General features: G+C 33.2%; 3 protein-coding genes across 5 annotated transcripts; 1 reads left to right on the forward strand and 2 right to left on the reverse strand.

Annotated features, from left to right (window-relative positions):
• Positions 1 to 174: 174 nt before the first annotated feature.
• Positions 175 to 3,498, reverse strand: LOC131930197 (telomerase reverse transcriptase-like). The gene is given in 7 exon segments (XM_059286609.1): positions 175 to 382; positions 384 to 448; positions 451 to 490; positions 492 to 1,617; positions 2,034 to 2,100; positions 2,816 to 2,881; positions 3,419 to 3,498. Coding segments are annotated over 7 exon segments (1,536 nt in total). The 5' UTR covers positions 3,444 to 3,498; the 3' UTR covers positions 175 to 235.
• Positions 3,499 to 4,248: 750 nt separating this feature from the next.
• On the forward strand, positions 4,249 to 15,478 carry LOC131930194 (putative ubiquitin carboxyl-terminal hydrolase MINDY-4). 3 transcript variants are annotated; one of them, XM_059286605.1, is made up of 18 exons: positions 4,249 to 4,332; positions 4,770 to 4,849; positions 5,727 to 5,846; positions 6,233 to 6,443; positions 7,007 to 7,191; positions 7,434 to 7,798; positions 8,132 to 8,300; positions 8,887 to 9,003; positions 9,819 to 9,907; positions 10,042 to 10,140; positions 10,697 to 10,760; positions 11,088 to 11,153; positions 11,659 to 11,729; positions 12,231 to 12,297; positions 12,617 to 12,781; positions 13,364 to 13,544; positions 14,069 to 14,147; positions 14,611 to 15,478. In XM_059286605.1, exons 2-18 carry the CDS (start codon positions 4,781 to 4,783, stop codon positions 14,657 to 14,659), a joined length of 2,166 nt encoding a protein of 721 aa, XP_059142588.1. In that variant the 5' UTR covers positions 4,249 to 4,332; positions 4,770 to 4,780; the 3' UTR covers positions 14,660 to 15,478. The 3 variants fall into 3 exon arrangements, with proteins under 3 accessions (XP_059142588.1, XP_059142590.1, XP_059142589.1); XM_059286607.1 differs by lacking the exon at positions 4,249 to 4,332 and having other exon boundaries at positions 4,657 to 4,849; positions 7,010 to 7,191; XM_059286606.1 differs by lacking the exon at positions 4,249 to 4,332 and having other exon boundaries at positions 4,657 to 4,849; positions 14,611 to 14,821.
• A 299-nt stretch (positions 15,479 to 15,777) lies between these two features.
• Positions 15,778 to 17,888, reverse strand: LOC131930195 (RING finger protein 37-like). The gene has a single exon (XM_059286608.1). It carries the CDS (start codon positions 17,886 to 17,888, stop codon positions 16,227 to 16,229), a length of 1,662 nt encoding a protein of 553 aa, XP_059142591.1. The 3' UTR covers positions 15,778 to 16,226.
• Positions 17,889 to 19,315: the final 1,427 nt, after the last annotated feature.

Genomic DNA, 19,315 nt, shown 5'->3' on the forward strand with positions numbered 1-19,315 from the left:
AAACTATAGAGGAGGATTTAGGGCGGACGGAGGAGAGTATTTTTAGTCTTGAAGCTGCTCTGCATGCTTGGTTAGTTCCCATGAGATGGTGTTCTTTGGCTCTGAGGCCGTTGTAGTTTGAGAAATCTAAAGAGACTGGAGAGAGATGTAGTATCAAAAGCCAGCCACAAAATTGATGAAATTGTCTTGAGAATCAATGAGGTTTGGGACCCTTCCAAACACTGGGTGGCTGTATTCAAAGTTGATGCTGCATTTTTTTCAAGTTGCTCCGGCAGTTGAATTCTGGGATACTTCCAGAAATATTTTGAGCAACAACTCTGCATTTTTCTTTGACGGGAGTTACGTACAGCATGTCATCAACCATCCTAATCAGGAGATCTTTTCTGCCCTGAATGAGGCCCGAGCATAGTTCTGTCCATGTGACCGTAATACGCTGCGCACAGTAGCTGGACACAACGGAACCTTGTGGTATCCCAACTGTCTGAATGTAATTGCTGCTTGCCGAGTTTAGTGACATTGTAAAACAGAAGTGCACACAACTTCTGCAGAAGAATTTCTTTCGTAACTAAATACGAACCATTAGATACGATTTTCTCTCCGAATTTTTTATTAAATTCTGACGGTGGATGCAAACTTTCAAAATAAACTGACTTTGTCTGTCCCCCACCGATTGTGATTTGTCTTTTATACCTGTATACCTTATACTGTGTTTTCTTCAAGATACCAGCAACAATACCATATAACAGACATGGGTTGATTGTGTCGAAACATTTTTCTAAGTCTAGCTTGACGAAATACAGCTTTTGTTTCAAGGGCTTGGGAAATTTGGCTACGTACTCTTTCCATTTGAGGTGGACTTCGTCCAACCCCATTACACTTGAGCCAAACATCTCAGGGTCATTGTCTCTCTCATAGGTCAGCACATGCAATAGAGTCCTCAAATGTTGATTGATTGATGCACGTTTCTTGCTATAGGACAGGTTAAAGATAGGCCTTACAGCTGATTTTTTTACTAGAAACCTGACTTTCGAGACCCCTAAACACTTGCTATTTTTGATGCGATTCTCCACTGATTGTTCAGGGACCATTTTGAGCTGGCACAGACGTTTGAATTTTTCAGACGAAGCAAGTGTGAGCTTCTGCCATGTTTTCTTGCGGTAAAAATAGAGTTTGTTTTTGTTGGTTGTTGATTCTGTAATGTGAAAGAAGGACTGCAGCAAAGGGGAGATAACTCGGGTGATCAGGTAGTGGACGACATGGTCTAGCTTTTCTTTTTGCTGCTTCAGATCAAAACTCCTAAGCCAGGCGATAACTTTGGTTTTAAGACCGTCTGTGATAAACATGAGTGAAATCTTCCCATGATGCTGGACAGCTAGCAGTTTCTTAACTTTTTGTAAAAAAGAGTTGAAGTTATGCTTACTTCCAAGTAACTCTGTTGGAATAAGCTTCAGGAGAACACTTCTAATAAATAAGTAGACACCAAGAATAGGTGCTTCGTTTTTTACTAACTGCTCAGGAAATATTTTCTTCTTTTGTCCATTTATATTTCTTTTATTCATCTGGTGATCTAATATACTTGGGCAGAATTTTCTTAAAAGTGTCCAGTAAGGGCATTTCCTGAAAAGTTTTAAAACAAATATATTACATCACTTAACCCAAGAATTAAACGCTATATTTTACATGCTTACGACTGCCTTTGTTTTAATACATATTATATTTTCTATGGTATTTTAAATAAAAAAATAATGTACGCCTATAAGTTGAGATAATCTAAGGTAACTAATTCAATTAACTACTTGTAGGCCTATTTCTTTTAACATTTTTTAAAATAAAAATTAGGTGAAATCTCTGAAAATGATCTAAAATCTTTGAAAAACATCTATCAAATGTTAGATCCACATCCAATTCTACATAAATATATATCATGTGATTAAAAATAAATATGTTTCAATCTGGTATTTAATCTAATTTATAGTAAATTGTGAAATAGTAAATTTTATTGATATTGCACAATGTAAAAAAAGAATAATTACCCATGATTTTTTAACATATCAGAAGCATAAGGAATATTTTGCACAATATGTGGGTCCTCAGCAAAATCTAAAAAAATAAAGAAAAACATCTTTAATCAGTTTTAGTAAAGACATAGGCAGTTGCAAGACAAGACAATATGACTTATAGAAGTTAAAAACAAGACTAGGTACAACAGTTATCTCGATAAAGATAAACCTAAAAATGATTAATATTTTTATACCATGTTTATTTCTACAAAGAGATTTTTTTTATCATTATTTTATTTAACAATGTAGTAAATTCATAAAGATATCTATCTAAGATAGATAAGTCTGTTTACTTAAAAAAATGACAAAAAAAAAAAAGCAAAGTGATGGACTATTGGTTAACTAGTTGTGCTTAAATATTTAGATTGCTTGAATTGACAATAGTAAATACTATATCTTTCAGGTTAGACTCATGGTTAGTGCTAGGTTGGGAGGTATGACATATATACTTTCTCCAAAGCTATTCTTCTAGCAGCCAAGTCTTATTCCAAGAGGAGCAGGAAAAAAAATACTCCTAAACTGCTCCTGATATTACTTGATGAGAAAGTTGATGCCAGAAATACAGTGGAAAATTGTCCCACATTTGAAAATAACATAAAGGTAAAAGCAGCTATTTATGTTGCTAGACTGTCCCCCCCCCCCCCCAATAATTTATTTCTTTATCCAAAAATATAAAGTTTAACTTATTATTAATTTTTGGTTCATTAAAGTGTCTTATTATTTCTTCCAACTCTCCTCGCCTGAAGAATACTTACAGTTTTTATTTAAACGCTCAAGTGGTGAGTTTGACATGAAGAGAAACCTGTTGTAAACACTGTGACCTGTTACGAAATATCAAGTGAAATCTTACAGTTGATCAAGTTACTAAATAAACACAAATGCTAATTAAGAAATGAATTTTAAAAAATATAAATTAAACCAAAAATGTGTAGTGTGGTTCATTTAAGACAATGAAAATTTAAAAATATAGACCAAAATCTGGAGCCAGCTATAAAAAATTTTATTATGAGAGGTAGGTATACAGCTGCCAAAGTATTATGGGATGGTGCAGCTGGTTGGTAGACTGTTAGGTTAACCATCGTCTAATGGGTTATTGGCATACATTAGGGAATATAAAGGTAGCTGGGCATTGTAAGCTACTGACCACACTATTCCTCCATATGCAGTGGTCACAGAAACAGGTGCCCTAATGACTGTCAGGTCTAAAGAGGTGCAGATTATTAAAACTGATTTATAATTAAAATTGTATTTAGATCTATGTAAATTGAAAATTATTTATCAGGTACACAGAATTAAAAGTGTGTTGTTGCATGGAATGTTTTAAATCAATGCAAATGGGCATATGAAAGAAAACTTACGTAGTGGTGATGCTTTGAGACTCATTTTCACTTAAAGCAGGAGGCTGAAATTTTTTTTTTCAAAATCTTAGTAAGCCTGCTAGAAAAGGATAGAAATAAATGTATTCTTTAGCTAATTGTACAATACTTAGATCTATTAGTATTTACATTAAAAAGATTTATAAAAATTAAATGCCCCCCCCCCCCCCATCTAATGATTTCTAAAGAAAAATGAGGAGCGTTTCCACATTTATTTTTAAAATTACTAAATATTACTACTAATGAAATAGTACAACACTATATATCTCTAGGCCCTATTATATATTAATAATATAGCCAATTATAGCCTATTCAATTATATTTTATAGTGACTTTATATTTTATAGTCTATACACCCCCCCCCCCCCCCCATTATTGTGATCAGTGCCTGGTCATGATGTCTGAAAAACCCTACTTCTTGTATATGAGTTTTTATAATCAATTGAGAGAATAATTATAATAATTAATAGCGTAACTACAGTAGCGTTGCGAGGGGGGGCGGGGGACACACATATGTCCCCGGGCGCAGACCTTTAGGGGGCCCCAAAATGGGTTGGAAAAATAAATTGAAAGGTTGAGAGGGGGGGGGGGTGCAAATTGAAATCTTGATGGGGGGTGCAAATCGAAAAGTTTGTCCTCGGGAAGGGTCGCTACGCCTCTGCGTAACTATAAAGTTAAACTAATAAAAACTTCAGCGGCATAAGCAGCAGTTGAACAGGTGGGGGAGGGGGGGGGGGGGAGGATGCAGATTCCCAAGACAATGTCAATGATGTGGTAACCATAGACAAATTCCATTTTGAGGACAAAAACGGGGGGGGGGGGCTCAAATGATAATCAAAAGATGATAAAATCAGTTTCTTTCTGACGTCTATTCAGAAATCTAGAGAACAGATCTGGTAAGAGTAATAATAAATAGAATCTAGTAATAATACATTCATAATAAATCTATTTATTTAGATTGTACCGCTCTTGCTATAAAAACGTAAATTAAAATATGACGGAAATAATTGAGATTTAGTTAAATGAATGTATCCACCATACAACGATATCAATTTAGATTATTGCTGAATAATTTTTAAAATAATTTTTATTAATTAGTTTTTCTATGTTAATAAAAAAATTAATTAATAGATTGTTTGATTGAAGTTTTAGATGCAGATCTATTTTTATTCACGTGTTTTACCGCTTACGCTTTTTATTATCTCTATGAAACTATTTTGTTTAGACATGGCCGCCCAATGAAAAATCAATAGAAAGATCCACAACGGGCTATATAAACACACCATTTTTTAACTTAATGTTATAAAATTTTGAAATACGATATTTTTTCTAGATAGCAAAATAATGGAAAGAACCAATGCATCGATTGAAGCTGCTACAGCATCTCTTGTTCGTGAATATTTAAGCAGAAAAGTAAGTTTGTTGTTGAAATTGAAATTAGTTCAAATTGAAATTAAATTAGGCCTAATAAAATTATTAAATTAAAATAAAAGTAGCATAAAAATAAACACAGTTTTCAATTTTTACTGAGTTTTTCTTTTTCGAATACAATATACTTCGATATAGAATCTCAATCTAATATAATATCTAGTATAGTAAATGCCAGATTATTTAAAGTTTAAAGGAATCTATCATTTTAATTTATGAAAAAAGTTTCCCTTTCGAACCTGACAGTCTATATGGGGCAAGTGAAGTAGAGTTCACTTGTTTCTGTGACCTCGGCATATGAAGAGATAGTGTGGTCAGCACTGAGTTGGGTGGACTCAAGGACGGTCCACTGATTTGAACCCGGATTCGAACACAAGACTTACGGGTTAGCAGTCCAGCTCTCTACCGCTAGACCACTCCGTCCCTCTAGTATAGTAAAGGCCATATTACTTAAAGTTTAACGGAATCTATCATTTTAATTTATGACCCTACCGTAAAATGATAAAATCTTCTGATTCTGAAGGTATTAAGTTATGTGAAAGAGACTAAATCATATGGCTTTAATTAGGCCTATTTTTTTTATGCCATTCTTTTTCTACCATTAGCGATTTCAGTTGACGGATACGTCTGCTATTCATTTATGGAATACTGGTGTTACACATTTTTTTCATGCTCTAGTAGGGAAGGCTTTCGCCTTTTGTTTACATAGTTCATGCAGAATTGAGTTTCATATTACCAGTTCATTTTAATCTATTTATTGTTGGACGGTAGAGCACATGAATGCTGAATATAAACTTTGTTTTTATTATGTAAAGATTGTAAAAAAAAGATTGTAAAAAAAAATTCATAATATTTTAAAAAGGGTTTTAAGGAAACTTTGGCAAAAATGGATGAAGAATGCCCTCGAAATGAATTGAGCATAAGCAACAGACAAACCTTAATGAAGCATGTTCATCTGGATAAACTGATGAAAAAGAATAAGGTATTTAGATATTTATTTTACTAATTATAATAAATAATAAAAATCAAATATTATTGGTGGAAAATTTAGTTCCTATTGATTTCAAGATCATGTAGCTAACTTTATGGGAATCATGTGATTTAGTGGTAGGACACACACTTGTGAAACCAGGCTTAAGCCTCTAAGTCACCCTCCAATCAACTGCCCCTTATGTCCAAAACATGTGGTGTATGCACTTTGGGAGGTAACAAACGATGGGCAGAAACTGTCTAATATCTCGTAACACTTGTGTTACTTGCTCACTTATCCATCTTTCTCTGGTTTCCCTGGCTAATGAGCAGGTAATGAAATAGAGAGTTATGTAAAAGTTATGTAACTTTTAAATACAGCATAATTTTTTTTTTCAGGAAGAAATTGAACCTTTAAAGGCTATGCTTGAAATTATGACAAAATTTTTTGTTGAGCGGCGACTTCAGAATCAATCAGATAGATGTTCTGCCAATCAGTCAAATTTTGATGTTAATTTTAGTCCTCAAGTTGATCAACCATTTCAAAACAACACAAGCAGCGTGTCATCAACCTCCAGACCACACACCAATGGTTACTCAACCAAAAAGGGTATTTTAGTGCTACTCTTTTAGGATTCAGAAACAATTTATTGCTATCATAGTATTGATTCAAATTAATTTATTAATTTTACATGCAGGGGGGATCTTTGTGTTTAGTTACATATACTTTTGCTATTAACTCACACTAGACACTTTTTAATATTTTTATGCAAACTTCAAAGTGTTAAAATTTTCCTTCTTTTTAAACCTGTTCAAAATAGCTATTTAAAAATATTTTTGCATGTCTCATTTAAATTAAGATGAATAAAAAGGAATAGTTTGTCTACTTATCAAGCAACACTTGTCTAATACAATTTTTACTATCAATATTTTAAATGCGTTGAACAGTGTTTCATCTACCTGGTCAGAATAGTGATTAACATTTTAATGTCTCACTCGATAGTTACCAGGTCAGAATAATGATTAACATTTTGATGTCTCACTGGATAGTATATATATACGGTTAGTGTAATGTTAGAACTGGAAACTAGACCACACGCTCGACAGTTTTATCCTGTTTGTATAGTGAAAAAACTTATTTTGCTTGTTCAATTATTTGTTTGATTTTCAAAGCAGATAAAAATGATCTGGTGATGGATGATGACGTTGAAGGAGAAACAGTCATTGGTGTAGGCATGGCTGGCATTATGTCCATAAATGAATCTGAATCGCCACCCCCACAGTATTCCACAAAGAATGTTCTGGCACGACCTGTCTCAGCTAAGCAGAGATTTAGCATGATCAGCAATAATGATGATGTAATTATTAATATTTGATTTTTATATGGTTAATTTATATGTTTGGTTAGATGAGGGTTGTAAAAGTTAATCCACTGAGGGGAGGAAATTATTAAAATTTGAAAAAAGATTTCAACAAGTTTTTTAAAAAAATAAAAATTTTAAATTTTTATTTAATGTTTATTATTTAAAGTGAAAAAAATGCAGAAACATCCCTATATGTTAATTAACGTGCATAATAAAATCTTTCCTACCATGTATAGATTTTAACAGGAAGAAACAGAATGCAACAGCCTAAGCCACTGAGATTGTCTGTCTCACAAAAAGAACAACAGAAAAAGGATAGCCTGTCCAACAGTATAAATAGTTCCCCTGAGTTTTTCTACGATGCACTGAGATCCAACAGTGGCATCAACATTGAAGAAAAACCTAAAAAAACGGAAAGCTCTCCGTTATCTTTCGAAGACCTGTTGATGAAAGGAGAGGAGAAGGCAAATCGTCTACAAAGGATTGGGCTGGAGAATAAAATTAAAGACACTATTGGTGAAGAAAAACCTTATAAAGTGGAAACTTCAAGCATATTTGCGGGCAAGTCAAAGCCAGCTCTAAATAATAATAATTTTACAAAGTAAGGAAGTTTATGAATCTATGGCAAATTTGATCCTTTTAAAGCTCTTTCATAAAAAATGTAATAAAATAGAAGGCAGCTTTGAAAATTAGTTACATAAAATAATAAAATGTATGGTTATATAACATATATTTGAAATTTATTAAAATACTATATTATTAAAGTCTTACACACAAAATGTCATTTTGAGTAAAAAAATATCTTCTCTCAACCTTATGCAATTTAAATGTCCAAACCTTGATGCTCAGTTCATCAATTAACCCAGTCACAAGCTGTACACCATAGTGATGTTGAATCGAAAGACAATTTTTAAACGCTGCTATCCAATTTCAGAGGCGCCAGCTTAAACTCACCAAAGACAACAGAGCTTGAACTGGGAGACATTGATGACATGGAGTCCGATCTGACAGATTTGAACTTGAAGCCTGCTGCACCTGTTGGACCAAAGCAGCTGAAATTAGTCAAAGTACCGTCTACACCAATGGACCTAAAAACTGCTATGGTAACTGAACACTATTGTTATCTAGACCAAGCGATCCATTGGGCAAATAAAGTAGACTTAACATGTGTCTTAAACAAAGAATGGTTTAGTCAGCACTATGCCCAGCCGATTTTACTCCCCCCCAACTTAAGTCAGATATCCATCTGAGCTGGGTCGACTCTGGGATCTCATACAGTCACATGTTTGAACTGAGATCTGAAGTCAAGACCTGTGTAGTAGCAGCCAAATGCTCTACCATCTGACCATGCGTCCCATGACAAAATAAATGGAATAGCAGAAAGAATTTTGAAAAAGGAAACCCTAATTACTTGCTCTGGTTATGTGGAATGTCCATTAGGTCATTGTGTCAATCATTCTATCTTACTGTCTATCCTTTGGCTAACACTTTAATAAAAAAGATGTATTATGACAACATTTATAATTAAATCTCCCTGTGACTATGACTGCTACACTGTATCTGTCACCATTCAAAAATTTTAAGCATGGATTGCATACATTCAAGTTATTCATGAATAAATATCTCCTTTAGCAGTTGGACCAAACATTTTTGCTATGTATTTTTGCAAGTTATTTTCCTTGACTTCAGGCATTGAAGAATCTCATGTTAGGCTCCCCTTGTCAGTTGTACATTGATGAATGGCTGCAGCAAGGCTACAGTTTCTGTGATTTACCTGACCTAAAGTATGGAATAGTTCAAAAGAAGGTTCATACATTTTTAAATTTCATTTATAATTATATTTGTTTAATCACACTTTGGAAAACATTTCTTTGGACATATTGAATTTATTTTAGCAGTAAATTTATTATAAAATTGTATATAAATATATTTATGGTGGATGATAAAATAACTAGGCTAATGTGGCAGTAGAGAGGGATCAACAGGCAGTTTTTTTTTTCAAACTATACTGGCTAAAACTGGTTCATCAGCTCTATTTTGTTTGCATCACCAAGCTTGTTTTCTTATATACCACCTGCACAGTACACTGTTAGTTTTTAGCGCAATTTCCATTCTGGAGAATTGCGTTTATTAACCCGTCATTTCTGGATGTATGAATGAATGGATGGATGTGTGTCCGCAGCTTTAAGTCGTATCTCCTCCTCAACAAAGCAATATCGATGACTAGTTCCAAAAGCAATTATGTTAAGCAAGTTATGAGGATGAGCATAGGCCATAAAAATTCCGGGTTTCTTTCATGTATTTCCCGGAAAAGCCAAAAAACCTCGAAAAAATGCAGTTTTTTGCCCATATCTCGGCAACCAGACCACTTAGCGACTTGAAACATGTACCAATCGATTCCTGCCATAATTTAGAACAATATTGCCAAAGAAAGTTTTCAAAAATATCCTCTCGTTCGGGCACAAATTTTAAAATTACATAAACACCTACAAACCGATCGTTCTTCTAGCTTGAACGCATCCCAGCATTATACGTCAGAGCTATTTTTAGATAACATAAGGAAATTGCGCATAAATGTCACTAGACTTTTTTAATTAACTTGTTTATTTACTCACCCTCAGGGCGGGCCTTGTGGTGTCTTAGCTGCTGTTCAAGCCTGTCTTTTACAGGAGATGCTATTTGGAGACAGCAAGCTGCCAAGCAGCAGATTGTAAGCTTATGCTTTCTTCCTAAATCTCTTTGTACCAGTAAATTTTACCATGTTATTAAGGTAAATAATTTTTTTTTTTAAGTCAAATGTTTTAGATTTCTATTTGGTAAAAGATTTTTTCTTCCGTCACCTAGCAAAAACCCCACAAGAGCTGAGAGGTCCAAGTATTTGGCTCTAGCCTTAAGTAATATATTTTGGCGTGCAGGCGACTTTGCCAGAGCTGTAGTAACAGTGTAAGTTTAGTTGTTATAGTTGCAACACAAATTATAAATACATAATTTTATATACATAGTTATTTTTACACAGTTATAACACAAAAATTTTAAGTATACAGCATTTTAATTACTCACCATTTTAATTACACATCATTTTAATTACACATCATTTTAATTACATAATGTTTTATTTACACTGTTTCAATTCTAGGGTTTTAAAAAAATTTACATTTTTTACTAAACACTATTTAATTACACAATTAAGTAAAACAGTTTTAAAGTTCATACTATTTTCTTTCTCATTTTTTATTTTTTTGGCACTGTTTTAATTATCTAAATTACATTGTTTTAATTACACATCTATTTTAATTATCTAAATTACATTGTTTTAATTACACATCGTTATACTTAAATCTAATTGCTGGAGTTCAATGCACATTTAAATTACACTGACACATTTACTTTGCTCAGGCCAGTAAATGAGAGAATCACATAGGTCTGATTTAGAGTTATGTATTATGTACAAATATTTACCAACACTAGAAGAAGCCCTCTACCATTTCCTTTGTTACAGACCTTCAGAAACTTCACATATACTAAGCAGCACCAAGTTCAAACAAGATGGAGTCACAGAGCAGGTAACATCATGAGAGGAATGATGTGAACACAATCTGATTTTCACAGGGAATTCATAGACACATACTTGATTATTGATACACTCATGATAAAAAAAACAGACCTTTTTACAAGCTTACAGACCTAAGCTGGTGCTGTAATTGTAATCTAACAGTCATACACTTTTGGGGTTATCCATAAATAGTAGTGGGAGGTGGGGGGGGGGGGGGGGGGGAGAAAGAAGAGTTGAGGTTTTGAAGATTGAACTGTGATGATAATTAATTCTAAATTACAAAATACAAAAAGCATTGCATTACAGTTTTTAAAATTCACAATGGTTTTAATTTCAGTTATCAATTTATACATTCACAAGCTTTGATACCCTGTCAAGTTTTATGCAGCAGTCTATATCTGAGGTAAGCTGTTAAGACAGATATTAAAATTTAAATGATAATCTTTAAAGGCGAATTAACTTAGTGACTTACAGCTAACATAATAATGTTGTAGCTAGTAGCAAATTTTGATCTTATCCATTGCATATCTAAGTGTTTAATTCAAAATTTTTTAATTACTTGAGGCTAATTGGAAAATTAAATTGATAACTATGATGAGAATTCTGTTTAAAATGAAATAAATATATAAAAAATATCTTTTAGTTGACATTAAGTTAGACAATTACTCAGTAGAAATATGTTAAGAGGCTAATAGTTTTTTTTTACTGCTCTCTAACTAATGCTAGTACCCATTACAGCTAATTTTGTATTATATAAATAGCATATGAAACCATGTATTCCAATCATCGCAAGATCTATATCTCTTACAAATCACTCTATGTTCACTTTTTGTGTTCATCTTTTATTTTTACATTCCAGTAGTCATCTTTCATTCATTATCATTTTTATAAACTCTTTTTTGTTGTAGTTTGAAACAGAAGGAAAACCTGGAGTTATCCTAACTATATATTCAGCCATGTTATCAAGAAAATGCCCTCAGTAAGTTGGCTAACTTGATGATTTCTCAATTTTTTATTAAAAATAATTTCAATGTAAAAATAATTTTTAAAAACTGTTATAGAAAGTATAAGTGTAGAAGGGGACAGTGTAACGATAGAGTGCTAAGCTGCTAAACTTAAAGTTTCAAGTTTGAATCTGAGTTCAAGTCAGTAGAACTTCCTTGAGTCCACTCAGCTCTGATGGGTACCTAACTTTATTAGGGAAATAAAGACGGCTGGGCATAATGCTGACTATACTATCCCTTCATATGCCGAGGTCCCTGAAACAGATGAACTCACATCATCTGTCCCACGTGTCTTGGGAGGAACGGGTAAAGATGATGAGATGATGACAAATGTATAGCTAAAACATTTGAACTGAAACCAAACACTCAAATTATATGATGGTTAAAGAAAGTTGTAGCTATTTATTGAATTTCAATCTGCAGCCTAATTTAAATGTAACTTTCTTGAAAACATATTTTATTAATTTGTTCTGCAGGGTGCGGGGTGACTTTGATGAACCTGAGCAAAGCACATTGATTGGATCTCATGGTTATTGCACGCAGGTAAATGACTGGATCTATTTCCTCATCAAGTGGCAATGTTATTTTATTCTGACTTGCCTATATTTTTACTAATGTCAACTCTTTATTGAGGCTGTTTGCTTATTTAGTAAACATTTTAGTATTACAATGCTGTTGGGTAAGGTGCTATGCTTAGTTGTTCCTTCAAGACTATTTAGATTACAGATGTGATTATTTTATTTTAAATATTTTAAAAAACATATTTAATTTGCGTAACTTTAAAAATATTTCCTGTATTTTTAAACTTCTGATACTTTGAAATAGAAGGTAGCTTGAAATCATTTAATTTTGTACTTTTCAGGAATTAGTCAACCTTTTATTAACCGGGCGAGCTGTTTCCAATGTTTTCAATGATCAAGAACAGCTGGAAGGGACAGGTGTTGGAGATACAATAATTCTAAAGGGAATCTCTGGGAGATCAGACATTGGCCTGTTGTCACTGTTTGAGCACTATCAGTCATGTAAGGTAGGTAACCTTTCAAGGGGAGATTACAGTGGTTTTCACATTATCTATTGTAGGCAATCCCACTGCAATTAATTAACTTATGTAAGGTGGTTGACTCCAGAAGGGGATAATACAACTGTTATTTACCTTATGGGACCCCACAAGGGGATGTGAAAAGGTTATTTTTATTACATACATTAACCCGCTAGGAGAATGTAATAAAACCAATTGTTTTCAAAACATTCATTTATAGTTTCAATACATGAAACCATTCATATCTAATTCTAAAAGAAAATATTGATCATATTTTATTATATCTTTGATATATGTATGAAATAAAAAATGTGATGGAAAAAATTATCATTGCACAATTTGAAGTTAGATTTTATAAAGATGAATGAAATGTTCTAAAAAGTAAATACTAATTTTCTAAGTACATCAATTTGCATATTTAAATAACATTTATTATATCACATAAACAGTTGAGATTTCAGTGCCAAAAACCCTGTTAATGTGAATTTTTTCAGCCCATTATTATTCTGATAATTTATTCACGAAAATTAGCTTTATATAGAATCAACAAAGAAATGTATGAATTCCCAGGTAGGAACCTACTACAAAACACCCAAGAACCCTATCTGGGTGGTGTGTAGTGAGAGCCACTTCAGTGTGTTGTTTGCAGCAAAGCGTGATCTAGTCAATGATTGGAAGGCCGAGAGAAGATTTGACCTGTTTTACTACGACGGCCTGTCTAGGCAGCAAGAAGAGATCAGACTCACCATTAGTGAGTCCAAATACATTTTTCCATTTTTTGTCTTATTTTTTGTGTCAAGTAACACTAACAGTGAACCCTATCATTATGGGTAATGACTATGTTAGTGTGAGCTGCTATAAGCTGTATAAAAGTCTTTACTATCACCAATGTCAAAGAAACATGAATTTACATGTGATGTAATTAAAAAAAACTTTTGGTAGATTTTAAAACATTTTCTGTATTATTTAATATCAATATTGAGAGTAAACTTTCATGAAGTCAGGTAGGTCGAATACTGCCAGTAATGAATTCTGAAACCTAAAGACCTATTATTTGTGAAATGCATCTGCAGCTTTACTATTACTGTAATTTTGTTTTTAATTTTATTAAAAAACAAAAGAGAAAAATATTTCGTTTGACAGTGAAGCAACTAATAGTTGCCTGATATTGAGTTAGCCAACTAAATTATTTTGCAACAAACTTTTGGTTAAATTTGTTTATACTAAAATTATAAATGGTACAGAGATTTCAATACTTTTTACGTTCCTCTTCAGGTACACTTAATCAAGCATACAAGCCCCCAGTATCAGAAGATGACCTTGTTCCCCCTTTAGAGCACTGTATAAGAACAAAGTAAGTGATCTTGTTTAACTGTATAAGAACGAAGTAACCTAGTTCCCCTGCTTTTGGGTAAATTAAGTAACCTAGTTCCACTGCATTTTTGGTAAATTAAGTGACCTAGTTACACTTCATTTTTGGTAAATTAAGTGACCTAGTTCGACTGCATTTTTGGTAAATTAAGTAACCTAGTTCCACTGCATTTGGGTAAATTACATGACCTAGTTCCACTGTGTTGGGGCTAATTAAGTGACCTAGTTCCACTATTCATATACAATATATACAATATAAGAACTACATTTACCAAAATATAAGGACAAAAATCACCAATTTTTTTAATATATATTTATACAATATAAGAACTACATTTACCAAAATATAAGGACAAAAATCACCTATTTTTGAATATATATTTATGATAGAAAACTATAATTAACAAATACTGGCAGATGTTTAAAATGTGTACCTTTATTTTCAGATGGCCAGATGCAGAAATAGACTGGAATGGATATGAACCAATTCTGTGATTATTTGTTAGTTGTACTGTGCATATGCTAGTCTGCTGCCTTTTATTTATGTTTGTTCAGTTACTTTTTCTTTGCATTTCATTCAAGATGGTTTTATAAGAGACTTACCAATCATTTTTTTTTTAATTTGTAACCATTTTAATTTTACCATCACAAAAAAAAAAGTATAGTTTTGTACTGACATTACAAGTTTTTTTGGAGTACTTTTATATTTAATTCTCAAATATCAAGCTGTGATATTCTTAGCAATCTGTTATTTAACATGAATATGATGTATTTTTTTAAAATGCCTTTGATATTGTTAATCTGAAGTAAGTTCTTTTACAAACCATTAAATTTTTTCAAGCCTTGATAAAAATTAGAATGTTAGTTTTTGCAGTTTATGAGATTTCTTTCAATTAGATCATTGGAAATTATTTCTCAAGCTTTTCTTGAGACTGAAGGTTGATTAAAAATGTATGCTATAATTCTGTACATTTTATAATCAGCAAAATGTCATTATTTTCTTAGTATTGTTAAAAAACAACTGATATGTCAAAAAATCTTAAATTGTTATTAATTAACAAGGAAACTAGTGGGAAATTTTTTTGTTTTTGAGGTATGCCATCACTAAACGAGAAGAATGGAGAATGGATGGAGGGTATGTACATTTGTGTTATAAATTGTGGTTACATTAAATAAAATAAGACATTAGAGGGGAAATATCTACAAGCTCAACTTTTTTACCCTCATAACAAGCATTACAACTGTATAAAATTCTTCAGAGTGTAAGTAGAAGTAGACTGCACACACAATTACAAGTGGTAGTAGTTTTAAAAATACTTTTAGGTTTTCTCAATTTATGCTATTATTAGAATCAATGCCAAGGTTGTTTTTAACCAATGCTTTATACTGCTGACAGATTCTCCATATTCATTTCATAAGATATTTTTGTTCTCTTTGGTTGATGACTGAGTAAATATCTCAAATTACACTAGAAACGATCATTATTTATAATGATGTCATAAATTAATGCCTTTTCTTTACAAAGTGCAATTAAATTTGATAAAATCACTTTTCACTCTGAATATTTTGTTTTTTATATCAACATTTGTTAGTAATAAAATAAATTAAAAGGTGAAAAAATGTTTTGCATTAAATTTATTTTTATAAATACAAAAAAAAAAATTCATATTTGCAAATAAATTATTTCATTAGATTTGTAAATTTTATATGAGTAAAATTAGTGTTCAGACCTTGTGGTCTGCAGGGTAGAGTTGAACTGTTTGAATAGCTACTCAAGTAATGGTGTAGACATTTTAATACTGAGTAAAATTTTGTGACAGCTATACATCAGAGCTGGGATGGGTAGATTTAAGGACATAAAATAGGCAGAAGAAGCAATTTGAAACTGCAGCTTTAGAATTGCGCCCTACTACTCAACCCAGCTAACATGTTACAATGACAATTACTAATACATTTTTCTTGCGTTGTGTATATATTATATTCACACATCTGAATACAACAAAGTGAACACAAACATTTCTATAAATTAAATACAACACAAAAATGAAAGAAAAACTAGAATCTAATTATGTTTTCTGATCAGTTGCTTTTTCTCAAAGACTCTGCTACACACTCCGCACACAATATCAGATGATGTGCTGTTGCCTCTGATGAGACAGTCTCTACAAACAGCATGATCACATGGGGACAAGTAGGAGACCACTTCTGAAGTCAACATTGTTTTACATCGCCAGCAACTATTGTCACAATTTTCCTGCGTACTAGAATTAGAAGGTCTCTTGAGAATTAAAGAAAGTGCAGAATTCAAACTGTCTTTCAACTTTTCTTCATGCAAAAGGGGGGGTTGACTTTGTGTACTTTGGTGAATTTGAATTTCTTCTTGGATATATTTTTCATTGCTTGTTTGAGGAGAATTTGACACATAGCATTGCAATGAAACAGTTGATTCCACTCGAGATGATGAAGACTTTGATGTGGTAAGTGCATTGCTATTACTGTGTTTGTCCTGCAATGAAACAGTTGATTCCACCCTAGATGATGAAGACTTTGATGTGGCAAGTGCATTGCTATTACTGTGTTTGTCCTGCAATGAAACAGTTGTTTCCACCCTAGATGATGAAGACTTTGATGTAGTCTCTGTGATATGGTTTTCTATTGTTACCCTGCCTGCGGTGACTAAGGATGAAACACCTTCAGTAGATGTCAGCTTTCTCTTACCCAGCAGGGAAGAAGGCAGCTTATCACTGACCGTTCTGGCCAAGCTACCAATAGTCCTGTCCATGCTGTGCTGTATGAGGAACCGGTCAATCCGGGTTTTCAGAGCTCCGTTAGGAAGAGGCCTGAGAGAATCTGAAAACTCAACACCGGTGAATGGATCACGAGGCTTCCTGCCATAGTAGGACTCATCCTTGATGTAACGGTCTATTGTTGACTTGTCTACGTTTTTACCGCACGGGAGTAGCATAGGTATGGTCATCACTTCCCACGTCAGGCAGTCTAAAAATTCTTCAGGGATTTCTGTATCCTTTTGCTTATTTTCAGATACTGGAACAGTTATGGTTTCATTGTGAACTGTAGACTGTGATACACAAGCAGACTGTTCTGATAAATGGCTCGGTTGTATAAATTCCTTATATTTGTTTGAAATTGTATTAGTTAATTGAAAAGGCACAAAAGACGCTGGTACGCCCCATATACTAACATTGCTGACAGCAGATGTTGAGCCATTATGGGTGCGTGTTATCCTTAAAATGATGTGGCTTGATGCATGGAGAAGTTTTCTATTGCCATGTTTCATTGGCACCTTACACTCATAGTGTTCATTAGCGCCAACCAATGAGGTGTGAGTATTTGAATTGTAAAAGCACACCTGCCCACCCCTGAGCCCGGCCAGCTTTGAGACTAAAAAAAATAAAGGTGGAGTGGAACTAGTTCTAACAGATTCATAATTCTTAGGCACTGGACGTGATGCTGAAAGCAATTCTATTTGCATGGACTGCTGCTGCCCAACACTTGGTGTGAGGACCACCTGGTCAATACTGACCCAACAAGGGAATGTGAAAGTTATATTCACTGGTGGCTTGATGAAGGATTCAGCCAGGAATCCTTTTCTTCTTATTTGCCAGTTGGAGCTGATCAAGTTTGCGCATTCATGCCCATCTGTGCTGACCTTATCAGCTTCCACTGTTGTTCCCAATATATCCAAGGCAAAGTTGACCAGCATCCTTGAAAAAAAAAAAAAAAAAACAACTGTAAAAGTGTAAATGTTTGATTATTGTTACAAAATTTAATAATTTTTATTTTATGCAGGAAGATATTTCAGTAGGAAATAGGTATACTATAAATTATTAATTAACCAATAAGGATTGAAAGTAGCTGAGAAGTGAAGCACCATGATGAGAACAGTCTAATAAGTAGCATATAACTATGATAGATCTATATCATAATATCATTATGTATGCAGTCCTATGTACTAGTAGTATGTATAGGCCAACAAAATGACTTACGTTAACTACTAGATCTTGATTTATCAGCACATTGAACATACTAACATAGTAATACTATAATAGTATGAATAAAGTATGAAGTGAATGCAGTAGTCAGTAGGCTAGTAAGTAAGTAAAGTACTTTAAACTTTAAAGTAGTTTTAGAGAGAGTTTTAGTATTGACAAGTAGTGAGTAACTTGGCTAACTTAAGTTACTTAAAAAAAGTTACTAAAGTTAGGCTAACGTGTAACACTAATCACTAACTATTATTAATTAACTACTGTACAGTACAAAACTGACACTGAACACTGCACTACTTGCTACTTGATACTTGCCTTGGCTTAAGGCTAAGCCTAAGGCTTAAGCCTCAGTCAAAAGTTAATAAGGCAGTTCCCAGTTACTGAGTTAGCAGTCACTGACTCGGTAAAACTCCATCTTAGCGTACTATGAGTTTAACCCAGTAATACTACAAAAAATCAAATACTTTTATTACTAGATCTAGAGACCTAATTAATAAAATTATAAAACAAACTAGACTCTAACTTTGTGATGTTTATGTTATGAAGTTAGGACTGCTGTCATTCTGACACAGGAGTAACTTCAAGTTGTTCAATGAGTAAGGGTTACCGTTCTTGGGCCTAAATTAAAAAAAAATAAAAACGTGAAGATTTCCGGTTTCATTTTTACGCTTCCTAAACACTAAATTCAAACAGCAATCAAAACAGATCGTCTATCCAAGATCTAGACATCTAGAATCTAGATCTAGATCTAGATCTAGATCTGGATCTTTAGGGCCTAGCTCTAGATTCTATCTATTTTTAATTAGGCCTAGGGATTCAGATCTACACATACAACACGAAAATACTATCTAGATTTCTAGATCATCAGCACAAGTCCACTCACTCAGTCTCAGTTTCACGGCCTGGGTCTCAAATCATAAAATAAAAAAATTATAAAATAGTAAAATAGTCTCAGTCTCAATCATCTAACAACCGCCGGCCACTGGCAGAGGTAGAAGTTGAAAACTGTGGACTATATACTATATATTATATAATACTTGTATTTGGCTGTCTTTAAGCCACTCTAAGACTCTGCACTGCAGTCTTTAGTAAAAGTTCTTCAAGAAGGGTCACTCACTGTCTTGCTTGTGGCCCATCTCTTTTG

The sequence above is a fragment of the Physella acuta genome, unplaced genomic scaffold (genome assembly GCF_028476545.2).
Source record: "Physella acuta isolate Inbredline_101_S28 unplaced genomic scaffold, ASM2847654v3 ptg001734l, whole genome shotgun sequence".
NCBI lineage: Eukaryota > Metazoa > Mollusca > Gastropoda > Physidae > Physella > Physella acuta.